Below are 11,132 nucleotides of genomic sequence, written 5' to 3' on the forward strand. Positions count from 1 at the left end.
CGTCTATGATTATCACGGTAGGAAGCTTACGAAATTCCTAAATGACTCAACTTCTTTCTAAATGAATTTCATTTTACATTTAACAATATATTTTCCTTTCAAATTTATATATATTTTTGTGTTTCTAAGAAAAATCAATTTATAAATTATATTTATATGGCTTTTAACATTTTCGACAACGCAATATATTTATCTGATTAGTGACATTGCAATGTATTTATATTTTATATTTGTTTAACAATGCAGATTTCAGTGTTTAAAACTTTTTTCATATATCCTATTGAGCAACAAAAACTTGTGATATCCCCCAAAAAACACTAACATGTATAAAATTACGCCAAGTACAGGATTGCTGTGAATTCCTCTAACAATAAGTATTGATATCATATTATTGAGGCCAAGTACATAAGTCACGAAATTTTTTCCTATTATATGATCTAGCACTGGCCCATTATTTTAATTATATTTTCAATATTTCCTATAACGTTTTCGCTACTCTTTTATGTTACTGCTGCTTCCCGTATTTAATTATGGTTTAATGGTGATTTAATAATTAATAAAACTTTAGGTGATTCCTTATCGAGTACTACTTGGCGGGTCTGTGCCAGGAATTCCAAAGTACTTACTCTTTATACGTGCTCATAGTATTCTAATGCTGTATGTTTGTTATTAAGTTTTTACCGTGATTATTTTTGACGAGTTGTTGTTAATATGCTTTCTATAGAAAATTGGTACTGGTTTTGTACCAAATTTATATCAAGAAATGCACGGACCCGCCACGTAGTACTCGATAAGGAATCACCTAAAGTTTTTTTAATTATTAAATCACCATTAAATCATAATTAAATACGGGAAGCAGTAGTAACATAAAAAAGTAGCGAAAACGTTATAGGAAATATTGAAAATATAATTAAAATGATGGGCCAGTGCTAGATCATATAATAGGAAACCATGTAGTGACTTATGTACTTGGCCTCAATAATATGATATCAATACTTTTTGTTAGAGGAATTCACAGCAATCCTGTACTTGGCGTAGTTTTTTACACGTAAGTGTTTTTTGGGGGATTGAAAACTGTATTAGAAACAGCAAGTTTAAAACGCTTCACTTTGAGGCGCTCAGCGCGTCATCTGGCTGATTCGTTAGGAACTATTCGATACGTTCAGCATGTTATCAGTCTCTAGAGGGGGTTAAACAATTAGGCTACATAAATTCCAAGCTGATTGATTCTGTTAATTGAATAGTATTCGTATATGGCAGCTTTTCGATCTTGAAAAAATAGAATAATTTACTTTCCTCATAATTAGTAAAAATACACTGAAAAGAATACAAAGCTAAATAAATCATGTTCTCCTAAAGTTATTAGTTTTTGTCATTATCATAACCGGCAGTGAAACACTTCACCTTTTTCTTATTGTCAGTTATGTTTCTTTTCAAGTTGTATTACGATACATCCAATTGGCAAATAAGACGTTTAAGATATGCACATGTAAAATACGTAACCTGTAGGATATATTCGCATCGCATTTGCAACACGTAGGATACTGACGTGTAAGATATATGCCTCTTCCGGTTATAATTGAAAAAAAATAATTTATGATTATTAATAAATCTGTATCATCTTGAGTAATTTGCAAATAATTTTTAACACACGATAAATTATTATCGTCGTTAATCAAAATATATTAAGATCAACTTTTACTTTTCGCTTTACAAGAAATTACTGTTCTGAGGAACTGATTATGTATGATCCGATGTCTAGTCTGCGTTATAAGCATGTCAAGGCTAGTTGGTATTATTATTACTATTTATAGTAGCTATAAAATTCGCAAGGCAAAGACATTTCGTATGAAGATTTTTAACAGAGTAAATAACTTTATTAAACATTCAAGCAATTGAGATACTGACATTTAGTTAATAATTTTTATCCCAAGCCTTTAACAAAGAGTCAAAAAAAATGTATTAGGGCTTTCATTCATATAGCAATATTAGGCCTATTTAATTCAAAAATAATGGCAGTTATATTACTACGTGAGCCTCAGTTAGAAGGTTGATCGAGTATATTCAATTTAAATTCCTCAATACGCTTGTGTACTCGTTAATAGTTTTTCATCACCGAGAGTTCGGAATTATTTAAATAATAAAAATATACATTGAATAAAACCAACGTAGCCAGTCTGTAATTTAATACCTGAAATAATGCCCGTTGTGTTCAAACGTAAAAGCATCCCGAGCATATGAATTAGCGAATTTCACACTCTGACCTAAATAAACATCCACCTCCTAAAAACCACCGAGTATAAAAGTCTTTCTGCAGTTTAAAAGGACACCAGTCAATTTTGAAACACTTGTACATACGCTAGGCTAGTCAAGTTGACAAAGAGAATCGAGAAGAATGGTAATCAAATTGTTCAATTAGAAATAACAATATTATATAAAATAATATAAGAATTGATTATTGAATCAATTTTATTCCAGAGTTCCTTAAGACGATCGATCCTGATATATATACTAATATCAACAGCCTTATTGAATTCGTCATTATCCTTACCAACACCAGTACCTCATCCGGCAGGAGCCATAACAGCATATCCAATACCACAGAGACCTGGATACGCACCGAATCCATGGGTTTACCCAAAGCCTACAACAGCGAGAACAAAGAAATACTAAAATCCATTAAAATCATTAAAATCATTATTGCTCATTACTTTTCGTCATACATACGAGTACATCCGCTACAAGAGAAACTATATATTTCGTCCTATACGTATTATTTATAATAAAGTAAAAAAATTGCCATTGCGTAATTCTCAATGTCCCAGCCACTCGAATAGCTGAGAATAAATTTTAAAAAGAACAAGCTAATCTGTTACGCACGACTACGAAAGTTTTTTCAATCCTCCCATAACTCATCAAATGAATCAAAGCCATTACCATATTTAATTAAACGAGAGTCAATACAATTTTCAGGATCGACAGTAAAGGATCGACAGACATATATGCTTTGTAACGGAAATTTTCAAATAATCACTACAACCGCACGATCCATGACTCGTTTGAATGATCAGTTCTCATTGAACAATTCAAAAATAATGGCAGTTATATTACTACGTAAACCTCAGTTGGAAGGTTGACAGTTTTATCGATCCAAACAGTATTAGATAAATGCTGATAATAATAATGTACGTAAAAAAATGCAAGTAGCAGAGAAAGATCATGAACTTAGCTTGATACCAATATTTTTCTTTCCTGTTTTCAACAACTCGATGACTAAAAGCTGTCCGATCCACATTGCTAACATTCTCGAACGTCAGATTTACGTAAAGGATTCAACGACAAGATAAAATGGCGGAATGACAGTCTTTATTTGTACACACTGCATTAAATATATCCTCAAGGCTTACGACTGTCTCTTGCAGTGCGTCAGAGGGATAAATAAAATAATAAAACTCTATTTCATTCATTAAATACTCGAGTTGCGATAATCGAATGGTTTTCGATCTTTTAATATATCGATATCGTTAGACAGCGTGGACGGTGGTATCGATCGCACGACTGCTCGATCTTTTGAATTAATCGTAAACCGTCGACTGTCACTGCCGTGAACATAACACTGCATGTAGCTACGTCGACTGCGGTAGGCTTCAATTTGATGCCGGACAGTTTCTAACACTTTCTCAATCGTGAAACAGTGTATTATCCAGACGCACGTTGCGCATATATGTGTGTCGCGTAGTTTATGATTACCACGCGCGATAAACTCGTCCCACCGTTTCTGGAATCTGATTTTTTGTTCCTTTTTCAGACCGAATACGTCTTCCTTTTTACTTATCTCACCGGGTACTTCGTCTTCCTGCTTTTTGGCGAGCGGATCAAACTCGCTGTAGCTCCTGTACTTGGCATTGAATTAGTGAAAAAATGAAACTTACACTGGGTATACTTGTGATTTGCACGTTTATTAAAATGCATCGAGGACAAGTGGAAAATTCTGTACCGTTCCTGGAAACAATTAATAACGTCGCTGATCGTACTACTAATTTTTGTAAGTCACTTTTTACATTGTTTGTTTTTATCGACTTCTTATATTCCGACAAAGCAATCGGGCGCGTAAATAGAGTTTGTTGAAATTTCTAAATTTTTGAATTTTCTATATAATTTTTTTCACACTTAATCATATCTTATGCGATATTATTATTATATGGGAAAAAGAAATTTTTTATTTCACGAACAATTCAAACGGGCTAATTTCATTGTGTGTTTTGCTATGGATAAGATTTGCAATTTTATTTTTTTATCGAAAATCAATAACGATTGGGACTTTTTTTTTACAAGTTATGTATATTTTGTTATACAAAATTGCGTAAGCGTTATTCTTACTGTGCCAACGAGACGTAACGAAGTAAGTCAATTGATCGAAAGAAAATTATTTTGCATTTTAACGCAAAGTCGATTCTTACTTTTTTTTCTTCCTTTTTATTATCTTACTTAAGCGATCGCGCGCATTTGCTTATTACGCACGTACGATGCGCGGGAAGAAGATACGTCTGAATTTTAATAACGATGAATATGCGAATACGTACAGTCCTGTAAAGCGTATAAAGATTCTATGTGCGAATAATTTCCAAGTGTAGAAGAATCTCGTGACGGGAAGATCTGACGTCTGTGAAACAACGAGAGATCACAATTTGTCAGAAATATATATATATGATATATATATATATATATATATATATATATATATATATATATATATATATATATATATATATATATATATATATATATATATATATATATATATATATATATATATATATATATATATATATATATATATATATATATATATATATATATATATATGAAATTCATACGTGACTTTCAGATTCTGGAATTATTGATGGGTCTAAAAGATTGATACATCGAGTAAAGGATAACGTTCTTGATTTCGGTACGATAAAATAATTACTTATGGATAAGAATTTAATTGAAGAAGAATTAAATATATATATAAATAATTAAAAAGCACGTTGTAGAAAACATATTTATATTGATTTTTGTTTATTTTTTTTGCAGTCGAAAATGCAGTGGACATTCCACGGAATATTTATCAAAATGCAGCCAGACGAACGACTGATTACGGTTAGTAGATAAGATTATTATTTATTTAACTATTTTCGAGCGTTTTGAGGTTACGTTCGGAAAAATGTGGTTATCGTAAAAAAAAAATATATATATATTGATATTTGACAAGGGTTGAGCAATGAAATTTTGGATTAATCAATAAAAGGATAGTCCACAGTGCCAGCTCGAAAATTTTGGAATCCAAGCTGATATCTTTATTGGATACGTTTCGAATTTGCATGAGGGAGGGGATGCCCGATGTGGGGATTCCCATTATGGATCCGCTCTTTATCTCCCATTACGATCTGGATACCCATAACGAGGAAATTGGCGAGTATGTGGAGAAAAATTGTGCCCGTGAATAGTTATGTACGTTATGTGCTATTGTTGCCATGTAAACTGGAATTGTTTTGCTTTCAGTGTTTCCGGATTTATTCATAATGTCACGGTCCGTGGAGCCTCGACGTTCATTGTTGATTATGCCAGTCTCTCTCTGATTGGTCCAATGGTGACATTGAACTTGACTGTACCGCAACTGTACGTAGTTGGATATTACAATATTAAGGGAAGAATTGGGAATATGTTTGACATTTATGGAAACGGGCCATTCACTGCCACTATATATAATACCAAGATATATCTGCACACTGTTCTGGGATATTCAAGAGGCCTTTACATGAAATCGTTCGATTTAGACTTTTCGATAGAGTCGATAAACATGGATTTACGTAATTTCATGAGAAATAAAAAATATGGAAAAGTTATGAACGAGGTAATTGTTTATTTTAAATTAATTTTTTTTTTCTTTTTCTTTTTTTTTCTTGACCGAATGCTAATTTCATTTTTTGTCTATATAGGTTTTAGAAGAAATGGCGCCAAAAGCACTTGAAATTATAAAACCGGAAATTCTACCGCAAATACAAAATTACATACTGAACAGAGCTAACGATACGTTGTATCATCTTACTGTAAGGGACGTGATAAATTTTCTTACGCTTAAAATAGATATAGGAGATTTCAGGCGCATTGTCGCAGATAAAATAAAAATTCATTGATGAAAAATCTAAAGATTACTAATAATAGGAAAAATAAAATTACATCGAGCGACCGATGTATACGGAAGCATTTTCTTTTTTAATCGCATAAATTCACTCGACGAATCATTTTGTACTGTGAGAACGTAAACTCGCTTGAAATTCTTTTTGAAATTTGTATTGTGAAACTAAAAGTTTAAGCTCTCCTGTATTATCGGTAGAAGATAAAGTAGATTTCATGCTTATCTCGCGGCAGTGGGTCAATTTACGGCTTTAGAATTACTCATTTTATATAACCAATGGAAAGTAGGTGGACTTATTTTCTTTCGAGGGCATTTGATGAGTTATCAGTTTATCAGGAATCTGTCTTATCTTTGAAAGTTTTTTTGAAGCCGCAATTTATATATATATATGTATAATGTCATATGTACATATGTATGTACATATGTATGTCTCGCCAATTAATAGTAATTGAGACAATAATAATAACCGTTTGTATTCCTTCAAGATACAGTAATACTAAAGTGTAATTCAATGAAATAATTAAAACAATTTAACGAATCAAAAGTGATAAAAGGTTGATAAAAGTCGATTTATCATACAATACATTAAAAAATATATCTCGGAAGAATTTAAAGCACTTGTTATCACGATTAAAAAAATCTGATCACCCTTTTCAACATATATACAAGATAATACACGATATACGTAAAGTCATTCATAAAAGTGGATATGTCATTAAATAATTTTTCCAATAAATAATAGTACACAGCAGATACCAAAATTCGACTAGTGACTCGTTACCATAAAATAAGCTGTTCACTCGTAATTGTACATTTTTTTCGAGTATCAAAATTGTCAGCACGTTCCGTTAAATAACTTCAAATTAACTTTCAATCAGTGTCAAATCTCTAAAAGTAAATCCAAAAATATTTGGTTACTAATTTAAAAAAAAATTCCCAAAAATTATATCAAACTAATACAAAAAAAAACCAACGATTGTATCTCTTTTTTAAGATCTACCTAAAGAATCCACTATTACCCCTACCTTTCAAATTAATAAGTTTTTCCCCTTACTCTCTCAAAACTCTACATAAAACAGTGCCAAAGAAAAAGTAACGTAATTCGTAACGTAACGTAACGGAAGGGCAACCACCGTCAGTATAGTCCACGTGTGTTTCTCAGAATGAACTACCCTCTTATGACTATTTGAAGAAATATGCTCAGCCCAACCAGAGAAGCAGGAAAAGTAAGACAAGCACAATGGAAAGTAAAGAATAAGTTAAGAAATAAAAGTAAGGAATACGAGCATAGGACAAAACGAGAAAAAAAAAGGATACAAATGGATACTCGTGATCGATTTGTAACGTTACAATATATATGTACGTGTATATGTATATAATTTAGATGATAATTAGTTCAATTATCTATATTAGCCATGATAATGAAACGAGATTGAGGATTGGATATTTTTATTGTGATAATGATTGATCAATTAATAAGGTGCTTGTCTTTTTTTTGCACGCTGATTATTATCTTTGGACGTAAAGCATCTTTGGCGAATTTTTTTTTAAATTTGTGTCGAGCTATTGCTATTGAATTTCAATGGTCGTATATAATCGAGTGGAGAAATGCGTTGATAATTTAATTGCGCTATTGCTTTACAGAAAGAAATAAGCAGCTGATCGATATCTGACGTTTTATCGTTAGACTTTAACAGCGGTTATCGGGCATTAAAATATAAGTAAATAAGGAAAATAACTGGAGATATCAGTAAGTGCGATTCGCCTTATGGATAGATGGAGGATATTTGTTTCTAGTGAAAAAAGAAAAAGAAATCACGAGGAGGGTCGCTGTCTGTTAGAAAATATGTGTACAGATGTGTCATTCGTCAGAACCTTAAAAGTCCATATTTGTCATGTGGCAGAAACGTGATTGCTCAAAACCTCAAAATTCCAAAATTGTCATTCGAAAGAACAGTCAGTTGTCATAACCTCAAAGATCCGGTACGTGCTTCGGCAGAATAATCACTTACCACAAATGTAATCTGCCCAAACGCCGCTTCTGTTTTCTTTGCTTTCAGCAACTGTCGATATAGCAGAACCCTGCATCCTGCCGTACCTACTGGTACATATTTGCTGTTGCAGCCACAAAACGCAAGTGGCGTTCGAGCAGCTGACACTTCTGTCAAATAAGAATGAATATTGGATATTAATTTTCTGACGAATGATAGTACGGTGACTAATTCTCATTTGGATTAAATTACAAAAAATTGTAACTCTCCTAATTAGGTATCTACTTTACTATCAATTTGATACTTAAGTCAAATTATCTCATGTACGTATCATATGCGTCATTACAATGCGAAAGGTTTATTATTGATCATTCAAATTTCATATTTTGAAACACTTATAATCTTACAGATAAACCTGATACCATCGAAAAGTAAGAATCGTTATTCAATTGCTTTTCTTGAATCCGTTAAACATTTTTTTTTATTTTAATCTTATAAAAAGACTAAGATCGATCTTATCATATAGAAGCATTTGTATAGGTGGGCATTATCCGGGCTGTTTAAACCGCACTTGGGGATTCTTATCATTCCAGAGCCGCTTATCGGACACTTTAACTTGGACCATTGTCCACATTTCTATATCAGTTATGTAGCCCGACGTAACTGACGTCTGTCTTGTTGACGATGATGTTTTCACTTATTACATTTGCACTGCGAAAACCTGGAGTGTGTAAGTGGCATAAAGTTGACAGCTAAAGGCCCATTCACACATGTCCACACATCTTTACAGTATCTGGAAGCAACAGTTGGAGGGGAGAAGAACTTGCAAGTCGTACGGACATGCGTAAGATACGTCGGTACAGTCGAACCGACTGAACGTAGTCGCAGCGAAACTACGTCGAGCGTGGGTCGTGCGCGCTTATCGAATAGTGATTCGCTAGAGAAGCAGATTATCTGAAAAGAAATAAAAATAAGAACAAAGAATATCAAGAAGAATGGAAATATCGATAAAAGCATAGAATCAAATAAAATTTAATAAAAAATTATTTTTGATCAAAGATACAAAATTTCGCAAAGCTGAAAAAAAGGCGACTGGACGGAGTTTCAATATGAACGTTACAAGAGACATAGAAAAGTTTGTCTATATACAATCAAACACGTTATCGTGGGCAAAGACTCTAGCATTATTTTGAAAATGTTTGTCTTCAACAAATTTAATTTGAATTTACCGCGTTCTTTTCGTCTGCGTCTGACACTTGTTTTCTGAGCAGAACTATTTTCCCTTTTTAAATAGCATATACGCTACGTGCTATATGTATCCGCCTATCTTCCTATAATCAACGGAAACTGTTTTTCGAAAAGTTTTTATCACATGAACGTAGCTGTGGTAGCGCAATATAATCTTCAGGGACGAAAAAAAAAAACTGATCGAGTGGATTTGAGTGACTAAGTGAAAAACTAAGAAATAAGTAATAACTGTAACACTATCTTGAGATTGTATCAGCAATAATCACACAGTACTAAGTTTAATCAGCGGACTCATGCCCTTTTCGAATAAGAAGCAACTCAAATCAATAAGATCGTCATGTAGCCTCATATAAGGTAAGTAAAAAAAAAACCTGTCACTACCAAAAAAAGTTAGTCTGTTCATGTCCATTATTTTGTTGTTGTTTTTCTTAAAATCATCAATTATATGTAAAAAATAAATAAACACAAAAGTCACTAATCAATTATAAACTCAAATCCTAATGACTAAGTTAAACGAACTGGTATAATAAATTTTCACTAGCCCGATATCTTATCGAGATTCGGTCGATCGTATCAATCATTTCGAATCTCCGAAAATAAAGATCGATTTTTATTAAGTAAAATTAAAGGACTGCCGAGTGTCGCAAAGCGTCTTAAGTTATCGTCAGAATATAAAATCGATTTCTAGGACATTTCATTCCCTTCGCCCTATTAGACGCGATTGCTTTAATACGAGGAATAGGATCCCTATTGCCTATTAAGGTTTGTAGAGGACCAAATGTCTAACGGGTGATAAAAAAAATATAAATGAAAAAGCCGATAAGTTTTCACGACTGGTTGAGCAATTAGGCGGAAACTTCACGTAATTAGAGAGAAAAGCTCCACACTGTAATCGATGTCGCGAATGGAAATGTGATACCCACTTAAGAGATCGCGAACATAGATCGGCCATCTTGAATTTTGACAAAATAATTAAAACAAAATATCTGTCAGTTGAAAATCTTACAAAATCATTTTTGTAATATAATTTGATAATTTAAAAAAAATTTTTAATCAATCAAGACAACTAACCTATGATAATTCAAATGACATTTAAGCACTCCGTAAGATTCTACTCCAATTTGTGTTTCGTCATTCATAATCCTTTTAATTAAATACTTAACAGAGTTCTCAAAAGATTTTCGGCAATGCCTATGATAATTGATAAGCGTCACAATAAAGCATTTCAATCGAATTTACCATTGTGATTTAATAAACCAGGCATACCTTGAACATTACAATAGTTATTACCACCTACGAATACCTTCCGTGGTACTAACGTTAGGTCCAAAATAATCAATAAAATATTATATATTGAAAATTTTTTTTTTCTAAAATCCCATTATTATAATAAATTACCACATACGTCTACAATAACAAAATTATAATAAAGAAAATAATGTAACAAAAAAATAATTATCTTTCATGTACCATGCGGCGAGTCTACGTGTTCCCTTGTTATGAAATTAAACTCGGGTAATAAAGAAACCTACAGAGTGTTACAAAAATAAAAGCCAATGGCAAGTACATAGGTCAGACATTAAAGCAATGAAAATCTGGGGGGGATTCCCTTTTTCAGGGAAGACGTAAATATAAAGTAGCGAGCATTCACTTCCGTATCGATGGGCCAATCAGAAAGTCCATGCGGTGATAGGAACACGGGAAAGAGA

The 11,132-nt window shown here is 32.5% G+C and overlaps 2 protein-coding genes and 2 long non-coding RNA genes across 9 annotated transcripts in view; 3 read left to right on the forward strand and 1 right to left on the reverse strand.

The window, feature by feature from the left end:
• The window catches only part of LOC107270654, a 37,971-nt gene that overhangs the window by 8,729 nt on the left and 18,110 nt on the right, over positions 1 to 11,132 (reverse strand). The window lies entirely within an intron of this gene.
• On the forward strand, positions 1,402 to 2,868 carry LOC107270652. Its single transcript, XR_001538389.2, has 2 exons — positions 1,402 to 2,398; positions 2,479 to 2,868. It is a non-coding gene; the product is annotated as an uncharacterized LOC107270652 (long non-coding RNA).
• Positions 3,503 to 6,252, forward strand: LOC107270648. Of its 3 annotated transcripts, XM_015745839.2 has the most exons (7): positions 3,503 to 3,640; positions 3,809 to 4,045; positions 4,889 to 4,954; positions 5,080 to 5,145; positions 5,299 to 5,461; positions 5,548 to 5,899; positions 5,985 to 6,252. In XM_015745839.2, the coding sequence occupies exons 2-7, from the start codon at positions 3,922 to 3,924 to the stop codon at positions 6,180 to 6,182; spliced, it is 969 nt and encodes a 322-aa protein (XP_015601325.1). In that variant the 5' UTR covers positions 3,503 to 3,640; positions 3,809 to 3,921; the 3' UTR covers positions 6,183 to 6,252. The 3 variants fall into 3 exon arrangements, with proteins under 3 accessions (XP_015601325.1, XP_015601327.1, XP_015601326.1); XM_015745841.2 differs by lacking the exon at positions 4,889 to 4,954 and having other exon boundaries at positions 3,506 to 3,640; XM_015745840.2 differs by lacking the exons at positions 3,503 to 3,640; positions 4,889 to 4,954 and having other exon boundaries at positions 3,660 to 4,045.
• Positions 8,204 to 11,132, forward strand: part of LOC107270647 (parathyroid hormone/parathyroid hormone-related peptide receptor) — a 30,303-nt gene continuing 27,374 nt past the window's right edge. For 3 of the 4 annotated variants that reach the window (XR_001538387.2, XR_003060626.1, XM_015745837.2), the window contains exon 1: positions 8,204 to 9,777. The gene's annotated coding sequence lies outside the window, so the exon portion shown is untranslated. The remainder of the gene's footprint in view (positions 9,778 to 11,132) is intronic. The other variant, XM_015745836.2, reaches the window with a different exon arrangement.

This window comes from Cephus cinctus, unplaced genomic scaffold (assembly GCF_000341935.2).
Source record: "Cephus cinctus unplaced genomic scaffold, Ccin1 Ccin1_scaffold0806, whole genome shotgun sequence".
NCBI classification, from domain to species: domain Eukaryota; kingdom Metazoa; phylum Arthropoda; class Insecta; order Hymenoptera; family Cephidae; genus Cephus; species Cephus cinctus.

Excerpts from the sequence above, each read along its gene's own strand:
- LOC107270648 (XM_015745839.2), top strand. The coding sequence starts at position 3,922 with ATGAAACTTACACTGGGTATACTTGTGATTTGCACGTTTATTAAAATG. Across the intron at positions 4,955-5,079 it reads GGATAACGTTCTTGATTTCG|TCGAAAATGCAGTGGACATT; the intron begins GTACGATAAAAT and ends TTTTTTTTGCAG. Across the intron at positions 5,462-5,547 it reads CATAACGAGGAAATTGGCGA|TGTTTCCGGATTTATTCATA; the intron begins GTATGTGGAGAA and ends TTTTGCTTTCAG.